Source organism: Chelmon rostratus, chromosome 11 (genome assembly GCF_017976325.1).
Source record: "Chelmon rostratus isolate fCheRos1 chromosome 11, fCheRos1.pri, whole genome shotgun sequence".
Lineage (NCBI taxonomy): Eukaryota > Metazoa > Chordata > Actinopteri > Chaetodontiformes > Chaetodontidae > Chelmon > Chelmon rostratus.
The window spans coordinates 10,240,451-10,262,934 of NC_055668.1; the positions used below are offsets into that span (position 1 = coordinate 10,240,451).

Sequence of the window (22,484 nt, forward strand, 5' to 3'; positions counted from 1 at the left end):
CTCTGCAGGTGTCCCATTCCTGTTTCATGCAAGCTGTCTGATCCCCTGAAAGTGATTCCAGATGGGCTCAAGGAGGGTGGGATACAATCCTCCCCGTCTGCCCATTCACAGTAAATACAATTAACAGCTTGAGCCCCCCCACAATCTACCTATATGAAAGGAGCAATGCAAAGGTTAAGTAAACATTTAAACCCAGTGGGAGTATTGTGTTTCTTTATCTAAATGCAAAATGTTGTGAAACAAAATGGTTGGCTAGCTTCAGTAGCAGCGTCAACACTTTTGCTCAGATTTTCACTGGCCCAGTGGTGCCTCACGCAAAGCAAATTGCCAATGCCATGACAAAAAAACCCTGGATTAGCAGCTTTCTGTCCATAAAGGTATCCTCTGAGGTGCACACAAGCAACTGTGACATGAAGGGAAGCACAACCGACAGGCGCAGGCTAGATAAATGAGCTAAAAATGTGGCTGCCTGCAGGTGAATAAACTAATAAATAATGATCTGGGCTAGGTAAATAATGTAGATAGACTGCTGTTGGCATCCACCTGTGTTTCAATGATGTGGAACATGTCAGCTCCGCTGCCAGCCAGTCGGTTGGGTATCCTGATGTTCACAGTGGAGCCAGGAAGCCTGCTGGGCCCCTTGTTTATGGCCTGGAACCACATCAGACAGAGACAGGGAAAGATGGAGACAAGAAAAATAGAAGTGAATATATAGAGAAACATGCAAAAATACTGAAAATCCGAAATGCTCTGAGCGAGCAGTACCTGGAAAGTGAGATTGAGAGGCTGAAAGCTGCACTCCATGTCTTCCAACTGGACAAAACGCGAGGCATCAATGGAGTTTCCATACACGAAGGAGCTCGGAGTCACCACACTGCAACCACAGTGACGGAGAAGATGATCCATTCATTTATTTAAATGCACACAGAAATAATGTCAAAAAGAGCTTCATAAAAATCTCTTTCTTCGGTCATGTCATTAGCCGGACAGCAGTTTTTTTCAGTAGTTGAGACAAGAGTCAGATGTGTCCAGCTTTGCTCTGAAGCCTCCCTTCACATTAAAGACACACAGCAGCCTTATCAGATGTCAGAGTTCTGGCGGATTTGGGCTGTTTTACATCTCTCTGTGAAGCAGAGCTGTGATAAAGCGTTCAGAGATAAAGCTTTTCAAGTTGACAGGCTCCATACTGACAAAAGCATTCCCTCTCCTCCCGACAGCCAACAGATGAGCAGCCAGATCAAGTCTCTGTTTGAGGCACAGAAAATCTAGACAGCTATGTGTGTGGATAACAGTAACTACAATGTTGTGGGTGTTCACGTTTGTCTTGCTCTTACCCAGTTATAGTTGTGTCAGTCTCGTGAACCAGAGGGATGGACAGATCTAAACTGTTGTCAGAGAGTTTGTGTTCCGGATTGGCGCTACAACAGATAAGGAGAAATAAAGTTATTCAGTTGTTTTGTAAATCATGAAAATGTGTTTACTCTATAGGCCATAAAGTTGGGCAAATTCATGTGGATAAATCAGTATTTGTACTCACAGGAATAAAAAAAACGACTATTATTCAGTATGCACTAAAATGTGAGACTCTCAATATTTACCTTTTTGCTTGAACTAAGAACTGCAATGTGTCATTTTCCCCAGAGAGCTGACTTGTGTCAAAAATAACTGCAAAATGATACTGGAGAGAAAAAAAAGTGTCAGTGACTGTTTTGCATGCAATACAGTATGACTGATGTTTTTTTTCCATGCAAAAACACAGTCAGCAGGAGGCTTCCGCACACAAACGCATTGTGCTTTCCTGAGATTACAACACCTCTAAAACTGGCATGCACTACAATGCACACAGTTCTGACATTGTGCAATTAGTTCTGTCTTGGTTTGAGCTACCTTAGTCTGTGCTCTCATGAAGGGAAATCCCACGCTGCATTTGAGGAAGTCCAAATCAACAAGTCCACAGGAAATGCCCTTCTCTTCCTGCAAAAAGACAGATAGACAGAGAGTAAGAGGAGGCGATAAAGACAGCCAGACTGGAGACAGAGTGGGTGACACTGATGGAGACAGAGAGAGGAAGACGCAGTAGACAAGACGCAGACTGTGAGAGGGAACAATCAGTTCTGATAAGTTAGCAAAAAGCATTAGAGATGCTTTTTCATGGTAAAGTGAATGCAAATATCACATTTAATGTAATCTATTACATATGCATGATAAAGAGCGACTGTATTGCCTCTACTGCAGCTTTAAACACACACACACACACACGTGCCAACATTTACAGTAAGATCAAAGTGTTTTGTTAGAAACAGACTTCTGCGTGGAAAGGAATAGGTTCTCATATCTTACTGAAGTTTTAAATTAGATTAAACGAAGAATGTACAAAGCGGCGATGGCACACACACATCTTGGCGGGTGGGTAATTGGACAACCTCCAGGCTGTGTGTTTGGAAGCTTGTCTAAACAATATGGAGCTTCACCGGCTGCGCTGTGTAAACACTCTGGCCTTGACCTGACGAGGAGTAAGAATTCTTTGAGCGAGGGTTCACTGCGAGGCTGTCGGCTGAGCCCGTGCGCTGGGAGCATGAAAGAGGGCAGAGATACTTCAACGATTAAAAAAAAGGAAAAGAGACAGACTAGAGGTCCTGGAACATTCAGCTGGGGGCTTGATGTAAGCCATACAAAACGGTCCATGTTTATAACATGTTTCCAAAAGTGATGAAGGAGCGAGGTGTGAAGGTTGTCTCTGCTGACATATTTCAAGGTACACAGTATCATCCACACTCCCATTCCCCTTATTCAGCAGATTCCCAGTGCAAGTCCAGGGTGTGGCTGTGCCCTCCATCTTCATTAAGTCAGCTTAAATAAGCAGTGCTGCCCTTTGCATTGAGACTACAGTGAGCCCTGTGAGTGGGGGGGGGGGGGGGGGGGGGGGCTGTCAATGATGGAATTTCCTCTATTTCCTGTATTCCTCTGAGCTGCTGTGCAAACACTGCCTGTCCCACGGGGCTGGGCAGGATTGGGGAAGTCAGCCTGTTTACCCATCATCCACCTGGCAGCCCTTGAGAGAGACCAGAGCACTCAGACATATGGCGAGTTGTGCCTCCATGGGGAGAAGAGCGACAAAAGTCTGTTTGTTCAGCACTTCTTCACTTTCTGTCTCTTGCTTACTTTCTCTTGTCTTTCTCTGTCAGGAACAAATACACGCTGGGATTTTCACAAATGGCAGGCCCATTAAATATCACCACGACTGTTTACCCTACCTCAGAGCCAGATGAAGCATCTACTGCAGTAGTATGTCAGTGTGGATGACAGCACACGGGAGGCCCATTTTCTACATGTTCCGCATGTCTCTTTATGTCTCCGATCACTTGGTTATTTGTACATTTGGCTTTACTTCACTCTGCCTTTTCCAAGCGAGTGCCATTTCCTGCTTTGTACTTTGACACATGTGTGAAGATTGAGATCTACCTTTGAGCTTTCATGGCGTGTGCAAAGCTGCACTTCACAGCCAAGAAAATCAGGGATTAGCATTTTCTTAGATTTGAAGGCTCACTGAAATTCCAAACTTCATCTATGTCTCAGTTGAATTTCCAATTTCTGGACTTTTTACTGCGATGCTCATTTGTTCCAACTGATAAATCACCAGAAATGTGTAGTAGAAGAAGTATTCAGATCCTTTACTTAAGTAAAAGTGGTAATACCAGACCCGAACAATACACCACTACAATTGAAAGTCCTGCATTCAAAATGTACCTTCAGTAACAGACGTATTATCAGCAAAATGTACTTAAAGTATAAAAATAAAAGTACTCTATTACTCTAGTACTTATTATCACTGTGCTGAGTTAATGATTCTGATCCACAGTCATTAGAATTAGTTGAGTTGTTTTGAAACACAGTGCACTACACTGAACATGATTTAGATGATTTAATTGGTCATTTAGCAAACAGTATCTATATATCATTGATTGGACAAACACCCATAAATACGATGGTACTGACTTCAAATATCACCCTGAACGAAACTGCAGCATTAACGTGTAAGCAGTATTTTATTTTTTTATTACAATATTTATATAATATTGTACCTGTTAGCTCTTTATATATTTCTGAGGCAGGTATGCTTTGTGTGTAAAATCTCAATCTGCAAAATAAGTAGTAGCTATAGCTCTCAGATAAATGTATTGGAGTAGAGGTACGAGCCACTGCCAGAAGCATAATGGCACAAAACATCTGCCACGGCTCTGGCCTTTCAGAAAAAAAAAACAAGTGATAAAAAAGGAAAACACAGAAGCCGGTGCTGCAGAGTCCCACGGGAGTGAAGGCAGCGCTCCCGAAACAGGCTCACCTCAACAGCTCTCTGACAGCTTGTGTTGCAAGAACAACAGACAGATAACACACCGCACTCACACTAAATATGAGGGGAGTACAAGTTCAGGCTTCGCTCACTGGAAAAAAGCCTCAGGGGAGGATTGGGAGCCGACCTTAACTTTTCAAAAAGGGTCACACCATCACCTCGGACTTCTCTAGTAGTAATTAGAAATGTCTCAAGGAGCATATGGCAGTAAATCTGCTCGGTGGCCCCTTTGTCATCTCTTCATACTGTTCACTTCCTGTTCCCTTTGTGCAGCGGGCCACCCTGACTTATCAGGTTCCTGAACAAAAAGAGGCTCTGTGGCTGCTGGTAAGCTGATACTTAATCACTTCATTAGATTAGCTATGAAACTCAAACTGACACACTGTTTTCCTAATATCTGCCTGCAGCATGTATTCTATTTAAATTCAATTTCAGCTTTGTTGGGGGGGGGGGGTTAAATCATGTCACAGGTTGTGCGCTTTACGGAGATGATCCTTATCCATCACAGGGGTGCAAAACCCAGCTGGAGGATAAACATGAGGTCCATTACGAAGGGAAAAGCCTTCATGATGGATGCTGTCCCCTCCAGCAAGCGAAAAGCTGAACCACGAGAGGGTCGTATCAGAGCACTCCGTCTGATGTGGCGTCTTGACTCAGCTGTGAGCCGACCTGCTGGACCTCTTTGCAACAAGCGAGCAAACAGACGCGAGTGGAGGCAGAGGCGGCCGCTGTGAAACCCATCCACATGCAGCCTGGTGTCGAGGAGCGTCTCTCAGGTTTAATGTGGGATGGCAGTGGGCAGATATTTCTTTAACAGTGACAGAGCACAGAAATCGTTTTCTGTTGGAGGTCAGAGAGTGCGAGGCCTGACCAATATCTGCATGAAGGTCAGTTACAAAGCTCACTTTACATACCTGTATTTACCCAAATAAATATGGCCCTATTTCATCGGGTGTGAGGGAGTTTTTGGACATGAGTAATGCGATTTGAACGGTTCATAAGTCAAGCTTCTGGGAATATGAAGAATGTGTGTTCTGATTTGTTCTCGTGCACACAGCTCATGCGTTGTTGACATGGTGTGTCTGCCTTGAAAGAGTCAGAGAAGCCAGAGGAGCTGACCTATGAGACGAGACAGCTGTTGCTGCTGCTCTCCTGCTCTTCATCCTTTCATCTGCATGGCTGCCTACACATCTCAGGCAAAGCTTTAAGTTGATCTGTCCTCTCACAGGCCTGTCTTTCTGTATGCTCCACTGTTTAGACTGCGCTCCGGACATTTAATCAGTCTTTTAAAATAAACTGTCTTTTAGAAAATGCAGTGGAAAACTAATGGAATGTTATATATGTGCCACGTACAGTATGTATGTGTAATTTGGCCCTCTGTATTGTTTCAATGATTCACTTGTGCTTTACCCACATCTTTTCAACTAAACAATCAAATAAGTTTCAGAAATAAACATGTGCACTCGAGTAAATAAACAGTAGATACTTCAGACTGACAAGAGGGACAGACCTTCTGCCAGAAGTTGATGTAGAAAACCTCTCTGGAGAAGTTGAAGTAGATGTTGGTGTCATAAGCGTCGTCCCCAGCGTTGGAGATGGTCAGGTTCAAAGACACATTCTTCACTCCTCCAAGAGCCAAATGTGGTTTGCTATGCAGCCTGATGGAAACATGAAGGCAACAATGCATTTCAGAGAATAAATAAATGAGCAGCCAGCAAAGATTTCTATCAACAAGGAATCTAAGTTTTGCTTTATTTTGAAATCTTGACTGGAAGTAAACAGAAGAGGAGTGGCCTTAAAATAGAGTATTTGCTTGTTCTTGGGGTAAAACAAAGAATGTAGAAGATGACTACTGCTTACCAAGACAGGCATATACTGTCAGTAAATGCACAGAGAGCAAAAGATACACAACAAAAGGAGAGGGAACTCCCTTTGTATGGAAAAACATATGGATATCCTCCAAGCATACGTCATGGTTCCACTACCCACACCCACATGGCCTATGACTTCAGCTTGCTTCCTCAGTGCTGACGAAAAGGCAAAGACAGACTGAATCTAAACTGTGAAGTTTGGTTTTTTTACCCTGAGAGCAGCAGTTTCCCATGGAGCCTCAGGTCTGCAGCACAGTCGTCCGACAGGCAGTTCTTCTCAAACCAAGTCTGAAGAGGAAACAGTAAAGTACACAGTTCATATGACCTCATGCTGTCAGTGCACTGCAGACACCAACTCTGTGCTCGGACTAGGGGGCAGTATTGTGTTGGTGTTGGAGCTAACCGGTGGATATTTCTTTATCCAGAAAGGCCACAATCTTTACTCTATCTGATCTCTCTTTCAGTCAGTCAGAGGATGGCCTCTGGTTTCAGGCTAAATTATGAAAGGAAACTTAAGTCAAGCGGTGAGGTTCGATGTAACGTTGATGAGCTTTGGATAAATGGATCCTGTAGGTGCTGAAAGGCGCAAATCCCTCTGTTTTTCAAGAAGTGCAGACGGTGGGGAAACACATGTGGGGCAGGTTAGAGGTGGTTGCAAAGAAAATAAATGAATCAGTCTTTTTGGATTCCACTCAAGAAAAGCTAACACAGACAATAATAAGATGGTAACCAACACCAAATCATTATAGCCTCAATTTGAGCTGCTTCCTTCATTCCTCCTGCGGTCCGAGGGAAGACCTGACTTTGTTCTGCATGATCATTTGAGGAGAATCTGAATTAGCCGACAATGTTATATTAGCGTGGCCTCCTGCCCCCATCTGTTCCAGCACACCTGAAGCATTTCTACACCAAAGTGCAGGATGATAGTGTATCTGAATCATTTATGAGTAGAAATAAAAAATGAGATTGAAAGCAGCTTCAACTTGAGAATATTCAGTATCTTGTGACGGTAAATTTAAATGAACGTGTGAAAAATCCTCAATGATGCTCATTTTCTTACACAGAACAGTAAATTATCAAAATAATTTTGAGTGATAAGCGCTTTAATCATCCATTATATATCATGATCCAGGAAAATAAAAGTCCAACGCAATCATGCATCTTTAATCCAACTACTGACAATGATTCACCATATAATTACTAAAATTAGCAGATAAAGAAGAATGCACTTTGGATCACCCTCCGAGACTCCCTGAAACCTTTGACACCTTAACTTAAGAGGATTTCTACTTACATATGCAAGTGTGTGTCAGAGTGTTTTACCTCATTCCTCACTGCGATCTTGTTTCCTTTCCTCCATCGTAGCACTGGGGTGAGCGCGGGCAGGTCTCGCTCCTGGTGTCCTGTCACCAAATGCTTCCCGAGGCCGTAAGCCACCTCGAACGTGATGGCCGTGAACACGTCCTTCACGTCTTTCTGCAGAGAGCGCAAACCACAAGGCTACTGCAGAGAATATCTCCCTCCATATGCACAAGTCAGATGTTAAAACTCCCTCTGACCTCGAAGAAATAACTGTCATGTAGCGGGTTGGGTGATTATGGTAATTCAACATCTTTCTCCAATTGACGACTTGCAAAAAGACTGATTGCACAGCAGATTATCGGAAAGATCATACAGTCTGGATATGATGTTATCAGTGTAATCACTGCGCCAGAGATCCACAGGGTTGAACGCAGATGTAAGCATAGCGAAAAACCAAGCCAATCCAGTCTGGTTTAAATGGATGCGTGACACAACTCTCTCATCAATTACTGTTTATTATTTGTCATTTTGCTGAAAGTAATAAAATCAGGGCCACCATTAAGTTCTAAGCAAAGCAAACACATGGATAGTTTTTTTTTAACCTGCTGGCGCTGCCTCTGAGAGATATCTTTGCGTTTCTGGCGGCTCCATCTAAGACCACAGAAGAAGTGTTTGATTTGGCATCGGGTTTGGAAACAATGCAGACAGAATGAAAACAGAGGGCTAAATGTGATCAAATCCCAAATCTTCATTAGATGACAGGGCTGAAAGACGTACATGGGAAAAGCAGATACTGATGTGTCTTTTTCATCTCTTCTGTCTTTCTTCTCAGGCCTTAGTGTCTACCAGCCACAGCAAAACACACACCAGCTCCATAGGCAACCTGTGTCCCTTTGCTCAACTGCTGTCTACCAACATGGAGCCAAACCCACAAGGTAAACACAAAGGGCTTCCCTGTGTTTTCCGGCGGTCACTTAGGCCACTCGTTCTTTCGCACTTTCTCTCTTTTGTCCATTATCGCCGCATTTTCCAGTGTCCACCCACCCATCCTCTTTCCTCGGGCCGGCGCAGAGCCAGTCTGGGCTTTGAACACATGAGGCATCACCAGTGGAGGAGCCACCCAACTCATCAACAGTGAGAGAGTTATAGCAGGAAGGGGCGAGTGTTAGTGCAGGACGTGAACAGACAAAAACAGAAGGGGCTCATCTGGGAAATGGTGCTGCACACGCAGATAAAGACACGGCCTTGCTGATACTATCAGTTTTGAGGGATTTTCTGTCATTCGGTTTAAAAATAGGGCTGTAAATCACATTTATTTCCACCCTAAATTCATTTGCCTATTATTTTTTTAATCAATTGATTCATCTATTCATTTCTACAAATCTTCACATTGCTTGTTTCGCCCGACCAACAGTCCAAAACCCAAAGATATTAGATTCACAGTCACGCAAAAAACGGCACATGTATCAACTAACATTTGCAATAGATGAACAGACAGCATTGCCATATCCAGCCTTAAACAATTATCCAATTATCAAAATAGTAGCAGAGAAGAGTTATATCAATCAACCAACTGATTAATCAAAAATGTTTCATCTCCTATTGAAACTGACAACACTGATTGCCCATTACCACATCAGAGCTGCTCAGTAATAAGGCTGAGTAACCCAGAGGCTAGAGGTTGACTTCACATCCATCACTTGCAGACTTAAAGAGACGGTGTTGTTCTAGCAGCATGTCGGCTCAGCTGGGAGGTAGCGCGACACAATGTTGTAGTGAATGCTGGACAAGCGGAGGTATACTATGTGAGGCACTGGCGAAGCCCTCAGCCTCAGTAACCATTAAAGCAGAACGCCTTAAATGGCCCCTGACCGCTTGGCCTCTGAGTGAACTGATCCCCTGGGAGTCGACTGCTCGGGTCTCCAGCCCCAAACTCCCACCGCTTATCTCGCATTTTAACAAGCCACAGGAGAAAATAAGAGAGACGAGATGACTTGAAATGAAACGCAGTGTTTTTGCACAATCTCATGCTTAAAGAGTGCCTTTTTGCACAAGTAAATAGGCATAATCTTTCCATTACACTAGGGTGCTGTGGAGGGATTTCCACATCTTTTTTGACACACACAGGATCACTTTCCTGAAACACAGGACTGCAGATGGCTAACTAACTGGAAAGCTCCCAAAACTCACAGCAAGCTCATATTAGAAGTACCGGAGGCCATTCGGTGACACTTGGCCTCAGCGTTTATTATCCCTTGATCGATGCTGCCAATTGCCCCACCCGAGTCCACGCCCCTGGCTCAGTCACCTACTCCCTCCTGAGCCTGCTTTTAATTCCTGTATTTATGGAACAGAGGAGTTCCTGAGCACCAGCTGAGAAGGACAACGGCTAGTGTTAACTGCCTGGTACCTGTGATTTCATGGAAAGGAACCCAACAACTGTTCCTTAAAGGCTGGTGAGGTTCACAAGAGAAAGCTTGTGACAGGTCATTCTCTGCTCAAAGGCTTCCACTGTGCTAATCCTCCTTCAAACACAGAGGCCGCAGGGTGGGTCCCTGATCTCAGATCAGATCAGCAGTTCTGGGATTGATGTTATTTAAAGACCAGTACAATGAAAGTGGACAAACGAAATCAGTTTTTAACAGTTGCATTTGAAAGAAGAAATAAAACATTCTTCCGCTTCTGAATGAAAACTATGAGCAGTAAAACGTACCGCTGCTCATTTTAATACAGTCAGGGATTTCGCTGCTACAGCCTCATTTGGTCTGGTATGACCAGTATAGCTTATGTTGGCTAAAGTTAGCTAATGTTGGCAAACTTTAAATAAGTGACATTATTGAGGCGGTCTGCTGACTTTATTACTCTTTTGTACTTGTTTCAGAATGTCAGAGATCAACATTTCAATGGTTTTATCACACAAAAACACCATAACAGAGTCATCCTTATTGTTTCCCATTCCATTTATTCTTTGTCAGGACTCTACTGATAATGTCTTTAAGGCAACTGACTGCAGAAAACCCCTTAAAAATGAAAGACTATTAAATGTTACCCAGTAATTACCACTTGTGGCCACAGTCACTCTTTAAAAGAGATATAATTGTTACTTTTACAGTATGTGATTATACCATATTTAAAATCTTCTCATGACGTAAGCTGTTTTTTTTTTATTTCATTTTGTTTTTTGTGTGGTTTCAAACCTCTGAATGACCGCGAACATAATTTCCTCACAGATTCAATTAGGTCTGACACTGTGCTCATTGATGGCTTTTTTCCATCAGCCGCAGAACCAGTTGGCCAATCAGAGCTAACAATGTGGATGCCATCATCCTACACAGCTAGCTAGTTATCTAATAGCGAGTAGCGACGGAAAAATGGCCCCAAAAATGCCATGAAAGCGTGAATGAGATGGTCGCAGCCTCAGAGATTGTTGTTAGCCGACTTAAAGAAATAATACAACAAATCAGTGCAATTTCAGTCCAGTTCCTCAGGTTATTTCTGTCAGTTTTGGTTCTGCCACCGGGGGATGCCAAAGTCAGAAACTTTGAAATCTTACACAAAGAGGCTTTAAACAAGATGAAGGATTTATTTGACAGAGTCCTTAGAGAGGGAAACACTCCCAATAAAAAAAGATACATTTCCTGCATGGTCACTTAAAAGTGGTCTGAACCCTCTCATCAGCCCATGGACGAAATTACTCATTACTGCTTCCATTCACACTGCAGAGATTCCAGCAAACTCAGCGGGAAGCAATCGTTTTCCAGCCGTTCCCACCATACTTTGGAAACTGTAAATTACAATGAACTTGATACAAGCTCTTCGTTCCTATATGCATATTAATATAGTTAACTCACAGGATGGAGGACAGCTTGCCACTCTGCGTGTTTTGAAAGAAAACAGCTGGGAATCAAACCTTCACCTACAACACAACCTCTCTCCTTGGAACAAGGTTTAAGCCAATATACTATCTCAGTATTTATATTCACACTCGGGACGCATTTATCTCCTACAGCAGAATATACCTCCCACCTTACCATCTATTCGTTCCTCTTGTGCCTCTCTGCTGCCATTATCACTCTTTTCTAAACATGCATACTTCATGCTTGCATGTTTCCAGGAAAATAAACACCGCTACTGTATGAATTAATCTGAATTAGTTGCACATATTTTATAGATTTCACTCTGAACTCTAGTTGAGCTGTACACAAGCCTGTATTGCAAGCTCTGATTCCCTCATGTTAATTTGATCAACAATATGGCAACGCACCAAGCTGCCCCTTCATCACACAGCAGCTCCACCACGGTGGGTGCGGGGAGGATGACGTCAGGCTGCAAACGGCTCTGATCCTCAGTTTAAACGCCCCACGCTTGGCTGAAATACACAAGAGCCCCTCTCTCAGCCAAACCGTTCCTTCAAAAGCATATAGCTTAAGCCCGGTCACGGGAAGTCTTTATTAACTCGCGAGGGAAGCGAGCACACAGCACTCCTTTTTAGGACAATGGATGTTTGGATGACTTGCAGGTTGAGGCCATTTCATTCGAGGGCTAAACGTCAGAGAATCTTAAATTAAATGGAAAAAAGCTTTTTAGCTAAGTGATGAATGGATTTGGCCTGTCAAAGGTTAGGGCTATGCGTGTATAACAGAACGCAAGGAGACAACTTGAAATTGGAAGTATTTACAGTAATGTCTGCAGCATATGGCAGACATGCACTTGAGCAGCTTATCTCAGTTTGTCCTTGAAAAAAGTGTAGAAGTGAGACAATTACTAAGTTTGTAGTGTGTAACTCTCCTCTAGATCGACTACAGGTCAAACCGGAGCAGATACTAGAATAGGTTAGCAGATGTTGAGAAGCCGAGAATGTCAAACTGTGTAGGAGTCGGAAAGAGCGTCGTCCAACTGTCTCAGAAACCTTTTAGGAGAAGTCAAATACGAACAGCTTCATTCTGTCTGTGAAAATAATCCTCAGGCTCCTAAATCTCCTTGGTCACGTGTGTCATGCAGAAAGGTCGGGAGTCTGTTCTCATCAACAAAAAAAGATCACACATCTTTTCACAAATCCCACGCAGCACACTCATATTTAACAGAATTATTTTTGGTTTCATCCCGTCTTATTTGATTTATCTGCCATGAACTTCGTTCGTATCTGACGACCGGCTTTTACATCCTGCTGAATTCCCCCAAGGAGCAGCTCCTCAATTCAGACTGCTGCTGCCAGTTTTTTTTTTTTTAATGTGGAAACCTTTCTTCAAGGACATTGTCAAGGACCTCTTAGTGAGAATGAGTGCAGCTGCCTCTGAACCGGGTGATTTTTTACTGTTATGTTCTTTATGTGCTTTTCCTCTTGCTGCTTTGTTGCACTAACTGTGCCCTGACTGCTCAGTTCCTGCATCCACCATTGTGACCTCAAACACTTTTCTGTGTTTCGTGTTTTTCTGCCTCTGGTCAATTTAATAGAAGCAGTATGTTTTTTGTTATTTCTTTTTGTTATGTTTCTGGTGTTATTTTAGTATTTCTTGATTGATTTTTGGACATTTAGGGGCAGCAGAACAAGAAACCCAACACTGACATGTTATCACCTTGCAAATGTGTGAGTGAATAGTTGCTTATTTACACATCCAGCACACACAGAACAACGTAAGAATTCATTTGGAGTCATGTTTCTGGCCCTATTTTGGTCTTCAGAGAAAAATTTAGCAGCTCTTTAGCAAATGTTCCACTATGTTCACGAGCAAGCCACTGACTTACTGTCTGCTGATTGGTCCTGGGCAGGTGGTCTATCAGCTTTGTTCAGTGAAAACAGCTGCTTGAAATTACACAGATGAGACCAGAGTGAACCAGAACAATAAATCTGTGGGCTGTGACATCACAGTAATGAGCTGAAAGATGCTAAAGTAATAGCAAAACTGCAGAGAAGGGTGATAATTATCTGTGGGTTCACCCCTATGAGAGGCAACCTTCAGATTACATGTAGTTATCTGATCTATTGTTGGTGTAATAATATTGATTAGTGCCCACAATAACTAATTTTCTGTGTCACAACACTGACATATCATCATCTTTTAAGTTGATACGGTGAACTTGTTAGGAAACTGTTTTTTTATTTACATACCCAGCAGCTAAAGGGCAACACTAGCATTCATTTGGAGTCGTGTTTTTGGTCACATGATGAATGCAAGTCCAACATTCACTCTCTTTTAGCCCTGTTTTTGGTCGATACCAACTCTTGAGGGAAATACCTGGCTCTTCAGCAGCTAAATGCTCTACTACGTTCACCAGCTAGTCGCTGACTGTGTCGATCTGCTGTTTGATGCTGAGCACTATGAGTCAACTACAACAGTAAAGTAATAAAGCTCTGTAAAGCTGAGGATTGCTGCAGATTCGGGCGTTCATCGCGAGGGAGCCCTTTCACATTGCCATTTTTGACAGATGGTTATTTTAGAAAAATATTGATTTGAGCCCCCTTTGGCAAGATGTCTTGTCTGAAACAGTGACGTGAGTCAGGAACTAACCATGTTCTTAATATCCTGTCCGGTTCAAGAACTCTGGTTTTAATACATTCAGTCTGTCCCAAAACCAAATCATTCTGAGTAATCTGAAAATGCCAGACTACCAGTCATACAAAATGTATGCAGTGTGCATCTGAAAACTGTTCCCATTCCACATTTCAACATGAGCCATGTTTACTCCGACCAATGGAAAGTATTTCAGCCTGTCTGATGTCAGTAGTAGAAGCAGTGATTCTCAGATGTGTGTCCAGTTTCAGGCACCAACCTGATAAATCACACACTGCAACTGCACAACCTGTTGCGCATCAAAACACAGTCCAGAAACAAATCGAACTGACAGAGCGTTTCAAAAGAGGGAACGTGAGGGTTCAGAGTTCACTGTACATTGTGCCTAGCACAAAAAGCAAACATGTTATTCTTACTGAGAACTACGCCGGGGATATTTCTGCTTATTAAGCTCATTTAGTTAGAAATGAACACAAATGAGTGCATTTACATGGTAGTTAGTGCTTTCAGTAAACAGGGGAGCAGCCTTGCATACAAATGAACCTTTGCAGAGAAACTGACTGACATATGTAAACCCTTTAGTGGTCACTTTGACACTTAGATAAGATGGAAAATGAGGACAGGAGTGTATTTTCACATGAGAATTGTTGGTACAGTGAACGTCTGTCACGTGATCACAGACTCCTGGAGTATGAATGTAAAATATTTTGTCTTTCCTTTCTAGCTCTCATCTAATTTCCTCCATTCTTCCCCATTTTAAATCATTAGCATCTCATGTTTCCACTTCAGTAGTGATTTATGTCCAATTTGTGAGGATCATTCATCACTAATATTGCCTCATTGGAATAGTCCTTAATTAAGAACTCCCTTTCATTTCTACCCTTCCTTGACCTTCATCGGCCAAATAAATGCATAGAGCATGAGAAAAAAATAGACAAACATTTTTAAAGACAGAACACTGAATCCTGAGTACAATTTTGGGCTGTTGTTTCCACGAAAACATAAATCAACCAAATCCTAACCTTTAGCAGGACCGAGTGCTGCTAGATACGGAGGTGTGTTGTAATGTCTCCCATGAGCAAACACACATTTCTTCCTGGCTAAAAACAGAGAGGCACCATCACTTAACTGACAGGAAACGTATACCATCTGTACTGTCATGCTTGGGTAACAAACACCAACAAACACCACGTTTTGCTTAACACAACATGCACACGGGAATGTGCGTTTGCAGAAATGCATACATGCTCTTCAAAATCCTTGTCTCACACACCAATTTTTCTGTGAAACACACCTCTTTGCCTCAGACTTTAAGTGAAATGACTCTCAACAAAGCCCCGAGGGTGCAGATAAGGAGATATAATACATCTCTTACGCCCCGGAGAATGCAAGTCCATTGAATTTATTGCTTTTTAAAACAATGCTCACGTAAACACAAATTACAGGAAACTTTTATGGTCTCGCATGCATCATGAAGAAGGCATTCAACATTTGACCTCTGGACAGTTAAAACCACAGCTGGGATTTATAAAGGAGAAGAGAAAGGTGCCTCACTTCCCCAGTGGAAATTGGCAGATGGAGGAGGTTTACTGCTCAAACATACCAAATTCATCAGCGTGTTATTTTTACTACGTTCTATCAACAACAACTTGATTTAATGCCAATGCTAACTATAGCTGCATTAGTGTAATATCTAGATCTGAAATCCAGCCAGCCACCTATAAATAAACAGATGTGTTCCCTCATATCTCAGTTCCTGCTCACTCAGCTCCCACATTGTGATATTCTCAACACGATACTTGTTTCTGTGCTATTTTCAGTGTCATTACTACAACGCATTTGAGAGCATTACAAAGCTTTACACTCCTGTAACGACCCTCAAGCTGTAAAGTTGAGCTCTGGAAATGTAGAGAACTTAGTCTACAAGGTCCTGCATCAAAGCCTCTTCATTCCTCAAATTCTCGACCCAGAGAGAGCTCTCGTCTATCTGCCTCCATCCCCTCATTGATCTCCTCTATTGTAACCTGAGTGACGAGTATGGAGTCACCACAGGGACACGTGCATGGCTCTCCTACTAAGCAAAACAAGCCTAAGTGCTGAAAAAAAGGGAGAATCCAGATGAGGTCCTTTTAAGGAAGCAGTTTTGGGTCTTGAGAACGGGGAATCTAATAGAAACAAGGTGGCTTTAGTTACTTAAGGCTGAGTATATTTGCAATAACGGAAATACTACGACTACTACTGATAATGATAAGAGGAAATAGAAAAGGGGCAAGGAAAAGAAGAGTGATTCCAGCTAACTGAGATAATAGCTATGCTCACATCACTCCGTTGTTCACTTGTTCATTCCCTCCATAATAAACAATCAATAGTTAGAGTTAAAGTTAAACTTTAGACTTATTGGCCACTTAAGAATCATAATTATTTAGTGGCATCATTGACCGGTCCAGTGTCACATAACAGTAATTAACACATTTATCAAATGCAAAGCACAACATGTGATGGCATGTGAGGTAAATACAGAGAACTAGGCGACACATTTCAGACACAGTCAATGTTTTACTGGGATTTACATCATCTAATGAAAAGCATCAGAATTTGTGAATTTTGTTTGCCGTGTAGAAAGAACAACAAGCATCTGAGGACTTCCTGTCACTGAGAGATTAACTATTCCGACATCCTGAAAGAGCTTCTTTGTACATAAACAGGAAGCTCGTTATCTTTACTCTTATGCAATTAAATGCAGAAGCACGTTTTCCAGAAGAATTAAAAATACTTTATAAAGTTCCAAGTTGCTGATTTTTGCATCAAGTTGTGACAGTTTAAGTTTTATTACATTGTAATGGCATGCATTCACTGAATATTGCCAGTTCAATCTCTGATAGATGAGATACCAGCAGCTCAAAATGTGCAGTTTTCAGAGTCCCTAGTGTGTGCAAGTGTGTGTGTGTGTTTGAATCTGTTCCATCCTGGTGATAGAGAAGGTCTCCAGATGCTTCCTGCAGCTGATTTAGTCACTGTGCACAAAATCTGGGGCACTTTTACTTCACTGTTATTGTTGGAGCCATTGCTTTTCGATAAAGCTCAGATAAAATTGCAGCACGCAAACACAAATTTGTCAAATTTACCTGATGAGGGCAGGTTACTGTCTCTGCCAGACGTAAACAAAGCATTGTTGTTGTATATACTTGTTGCACTTCCTTTTAGGCGGATCTCGCCCATTTGGACAGGAAGCAGAGTTTGCTGTTGACGCCAGCACCTCAGGAATATACACGAATATAACAAATGGGTCAAGTAGTGGGAAATGATAACAGGGTCACCGTCAGGTTCTCCAGGAAGCGTCATGGAGATGCCAAGTGATGAAGTAATCACAGCCTTTTGTCTTATCCTGTGTGTTGAAGCGAAGGCCCCATCACTGGCAGCGCTTATGACATTCAACACGCACACACGTTCACGCTGTACGGCCGTACACATACATGTTTCCTCTGCAGTGGATGTGGGAAACATGGCAAGAGAAACTCTTTCATTGTGGTCAGACTTGGCCACCCATTACGTTGCCTTGCGGTGGCATCATGTGGCAGCAACGCGGCCAAAAGACTGCGGAAACATTTTGCCCAGCATGCATAGCTGCCAAAATCAACAAATCATCAAATCTGCTCAACCTTTGCTCGGCCTTGATACAAGTAACAACGATGGATTTACTATGGCAACAACACAGAGCAGGTCTAACGAGCAGCCATACCAAAAATAATACCTCACTTGCATCTTCAATGCACATGCATGGGAAAGAACTTCATGAGAAATTTGACTTGTTTTACTGAAACAAACGTCTGCTGGCTGCACACTCCCAAAACAAGTCTGGAGAAGAACTGTCTAGCGTTCACTCTGGCACGGCCATGTAGGGAAATCCTGACCAAAATATTACCCTGAGCTAAAATTAACCTGAATAGCTCCTCTCTAGTATCCAGTAAATTCTATTAACACTAAGACTTGCAGACAAAGCATTCAGCAGAACTTATTTATATGACACCATTCGATTTACTATAATATATATATAAATAATTATTATATTATATATGTGTGTGTGTGTGTGTGTGTGTGTGTGTGTGTGTGTGTGTGTGTGTGTAAGTTTTCTTTTCATTATATTTACATTTATAAATAGGTGGCTGACTGGCTGCTATGTGTAATAGAAGACAGCTGGATCTGATTAACTTCCTGCTATATACTTTCATTGTATCAGCTCTCTTGGCCTGAGGTAAATGAAACCGGGGGAACAGCATCAAGGGAATTGCACATTTCTGTTGGAACTGCAAAGAGGCAAACAAAGCAGGCAGTGTGGCAGCAGCCCGGCTCTGGGTTTCCACGTGCCAGACAGTGTTGAGGCTCTGGTACTTTGTCTTATAGGAGACTGTTGGGGATGCAACGGCAGGAACTCATGCCTTGCCATACTTCCAGGGCTCCCTGTTTGTCTATGGAGAGCAGACTGAGGTCAAACATTGAGTGGAAATGATTTTTCAGATTTGTTTTGACTTCTTTAGTCAATTTCATCACATAACGCAGTTCAAATATTGTCAAGTAAGTTGTCAATCACAGAAAAGTGTAGGACACCCTGTTACAATTTGGCAGAGTCATGTCCTGAAAACCACACTTCCTATCTGGCGCTATGTCCATTGAGGTAAAGCAACTAGAAAAATAGCCTTAAAAACTGTCTTAACAAAGTCTATAGGATGGGAAACTCAGTGGTAAGTGTCAGGGAGAAATCTCTAAAGAATGATGTCAGTTACAGAGTTATTTTCTCTATTAATCAGTTAATCGTCATGGGTTACTATTGCAGAAAACAAAGAAAACATGCAAAAGTTCACACTTGAGAGGCTGCAACTGGTGAATTTTTACCATTTTTGCTTACAGTATAGACTATTAACAATCGCAAGAATCACAAAAAAGTCATCAAAAATACTGAATTGCTTCATTCAGTAGCTACTACATTTAGAACAACAGGAGGATATGAGCTAGAGAAAGGTGTTATTACACCTGTGGGTCAATGTGCTCTCTGATCAGATGAGTTTTCAGTCTGCGAGGGAAGACGTGTGGAGTTTCTGCTGTCCTCATGTCAATAGGTAGCTCGTTGCACCACTGTGGACACTGGACAGCAATACTCTGGACCACTTTGACTTAACTATCTTGCTGCTAATTCCAGAATTCAGTCATTTGTGGATACAGGTAGCATATTATATGCTATAACTGCATACAAGCATCAGTTGTCTAAGTAGAGCTGACCTGATAAGACGCACCAGAACACAAACCTCCAATAACAAGGACTTTATTTTGTAACGAAATATAACACGTAAAAGATGGATCTGTCCACCACATTAAGCCAAATGAGACACGAATCCTCATTCAGTATGTTGCTAACAAGCAGACACACAGACAGGTTAAAACATAAACTCCTTTTAATTGAATTTGCAGAGGTAAAATACAAAGAACCTGGTTCCTTCTATAACTTCATACACCATCATCATCATCATCCCTGTCAAATCTCATGCACTGTATCGCTCATTTCCAACATGCCTCCAGTTTTTCCATTCAGTCATATGAGACGGGCGATGGCCCCAGTGCATTTAGTTCCGACAGATAGATGTTCACCCTGCAGATGACCCAATAACAACAGGAGTCATCAGAATAAAGTTTGATGGACCTTTAAATACTCCGGTGGTGCCAAGCAAATGTTAGGGGGACATGAGATATAGGGCACATACTCAGTGGAATATAGGCCAGAGAAAAGAGGGGGGGAAAGTGAGCAGGATACTTTACGAGCTAAATTAAACAGACAACTGTTACAGGCACAGCTTTAACTGCTTATTTTAGCTCCTCCATGGAGGCTGGGACCCATCGACAGAGCTACACAATAGCACTCATGACCACAAATGGAACTGGCTCTTGGCATGATTTCAAGGCTCACGTGCGCTACGAGTCAAAACATGCATACGAGGATGGATAAATTGGCAAAGACGTAAACACGCCGTGAGATGTGATCACAGAAGAGGCGCAGAACATCAGCGGAAGAAATATTTAAAAGGTGTTTACAAAGAGAAGCGATAAATCAAAGCCAAGTAAGCGGTAAAAGCCAGCCTACAACCAAACAGCACTTGGCACAATGAATAATGAATGCTTTATAGTAAGACATTTGTCACAACGTAATGTTGACATTACACCTGTTGCACTTTAAATCTATGGACACTGATGTCCTCCACTCAGCATATATCTTTGCATACAAAGATAAACAATGTACAGAACATGATTGCAATACTTTTGTCATTTAATTTGTTTTTGGTTGTTCTGTTTTTAGCCAGGCTAGCTGTGTGTCTCTATGGATGTCAACAAATATATGATGGATTGTCATTAACTTTTGTATGGACATTCATGCTTTCCAGATGATGTATTCTGATGATTTCAAAATGTCTCAACTACTGGATGGATTGCTATGACATCCCTGGTGACTCTTCAACTAGCCATTCCCACCCTACACAAGATAAGTAGTATCCAGTATGTCGCCACAAAAACTAGTTTTAATTGCTGAGGCGTCCAGTTGAACATGAATAATATTCAAAACCTCCCAGCTATTTCACTACAAGAGCTGTGGCTAGCACAATAAGTTGAGAAACTACCATACCACAGAAGGATAACACGCCAGTTGTACAAAATTACTTAATACAACACATCAAGCTGAAGAATTTCTGCATGAAGTCGGTGGTTCTCATATTAAATGACTCATTGCCAGCTCACCCACAGCACCTCTGATCATCTGAACCCTAATCACGCTTCAGCCGTCATTGCTAGGAACTGTTTTCCCCCCCTAAATGTGAGGTACAACTGAAGTAAAAGCCTGCATGGAGTTTATTTAGCTAAAAATAACCAAACAAAGACCATCTGGAGGACTGGTATGCTGTTGGTCGATGCCAATGAAAACATGTTTAAAGTGATCAACACGAAAGACTTACATAATTTCAGAAGGAATTAGTCTTGAAAAAAAAAGGTTAGAGATTGAACTATTAGCTTCTGTACTCCGTGCTCCCTGAACAACTCCTGCTATGCCCCTGTGTTCTCAACACTTGGTGATTTACTGAGTGACCGCTCCAGCTTTTTACTTGATTTCAGATGGTGAAAATTGAGCATGTCTGTTCCAGCCCTGTCGCTGCATGTACATTATGTAGAGCAAATACAACTTTAACAGCGCCTTATTAAGTTTGGCTGTTAGCTGAGGTCCTTTAAAAGTGTTTATATAATTTCTAAAAACAACAAATGGGGTCGACAGATGGTCAGCAGAGTTACAAACGTGAGAGTGGCTCAGAATAGCTCATGGCCTCCTTCCACCGGCCCTCATGCATCAGGGCTTGAGCAATCGACCCTGACGTGAGGGTTTTCCATCAGCAGCAGCCAGCACGCAGTTCCAGTTGACACAACAGCAACCCAGCACCCCGCTGTGACGCAGGCATCACTCCTGTGTTTTCACTGTATGTTTTAGCTGAGAGAAAGGTGGAGCGGGGGTGCGCAATCCCTTGAGGATGCAGCCAGGCAACCAGCTGGTTTCCATTAGCATACCTCTTCTGGGGAATGGGAGGACTGGCGCATGTGGGCAGACACATGAGGAAGATAAATGAAGCGATTGGTCAAACAGACTAGACCCTCTCTCAGAGTGGAGCCAGATCACCTCTGATTATGGTGATCCAATAGCTCTTCTCTTAAGTTTAGGACAAACACATGGCGCATGATAATAAAGACTCATGGCAGGCCGTTATCATGCTAGGTCGTAATCCTTGTCCCCTTTACTTTTCATACATATCTAAGGGCATTCACTTTGTAAACAGTTGCCAAGGTTGTAATTTGGGTGCCCCACCTTTACCGTCCTGTGTGGCTTTCCAGCTTTTGGCAACTGGTGGAGCAGGTGGAATTTGTGGCTGCATGATAGAAAAAATAAAAACCCACACAGCTATAGTGGCAACCATCTGCACTTCACACCTCAGACAAGCAAATCCAACACACAAAAGAAGGTTACGTGCATGAAGCCACCCAAAGAAACGCTCTTCATCTGTAAGATGAAATATTTACAGAGTATCCTGTCTTTATGCTAAGCTGAGCCAACCGCACCGCACCCAAGCCTCCTGGCTCCGGCTTCATTATGAGCAGACATGAGTGTGGTATCCATCTTCTCATCTTACTCTCGGCATGATATGAAATGCACGTATTTCCCAGAATGTTTCCTTTAACAACATCAAAGTGTAATTTCATCCCGCAACATCAACTTCTGAACTAACCAACAGAGCTGCAAAATTCGCCTCTTCCCTGACGTAACATCTTGTCTGATGGTTGGCACTTAAAGTGTGTTTATCTCACATCAAGAGAGATGCCACAGATATGTGGTAGCTACGAGCTATGACTGAGTGATAATCCACT

The 22,484-nt window shown here is 42.4% G+C and overlaps 1 protein-coding gene across 1 annotated transcript in view; it reads right to left on the bottom strand.

The window, feature by feature from the left end:
- Positions 1-22,484, bottom strand: part of itga9 (integrin, alpha 9) — a 49,087-nt gene that overhangs the window by 8,274 nt on the left and 18,329 nt on the right. The window contains exons 16-23 of the mRNA XM_041947609.1: positions 7,546-7,698; positions 6,434-6,510; positions 5,862-6,009; positions 1,888-1,974; positions 1,599-1,678; positions 1,335-1,418; positions 766-874; positions 544-651 (exon numbers count right to left, since the gene is read on the bottom strand). Coding sequence (XP_041803543.1) covers positions 544-651; positions 766-874; positions 1,335-1,418; positions 1,599-1,678; positions 1,888-1,974; positions 5,862-6,009; positions 6,434-6,510; positions 7,546-7,698 — 846 coding nt within the window. The remainder of the gene's footprint in view (positions 1-543; positions 652-765; positions 875-1,334; positions 1,419-1,598; positions 1,679-1,887; positions 1,975-5,861; positions 6,010-6,433; positions 6,511-7,545; positions 7,699-22,484) is intronic.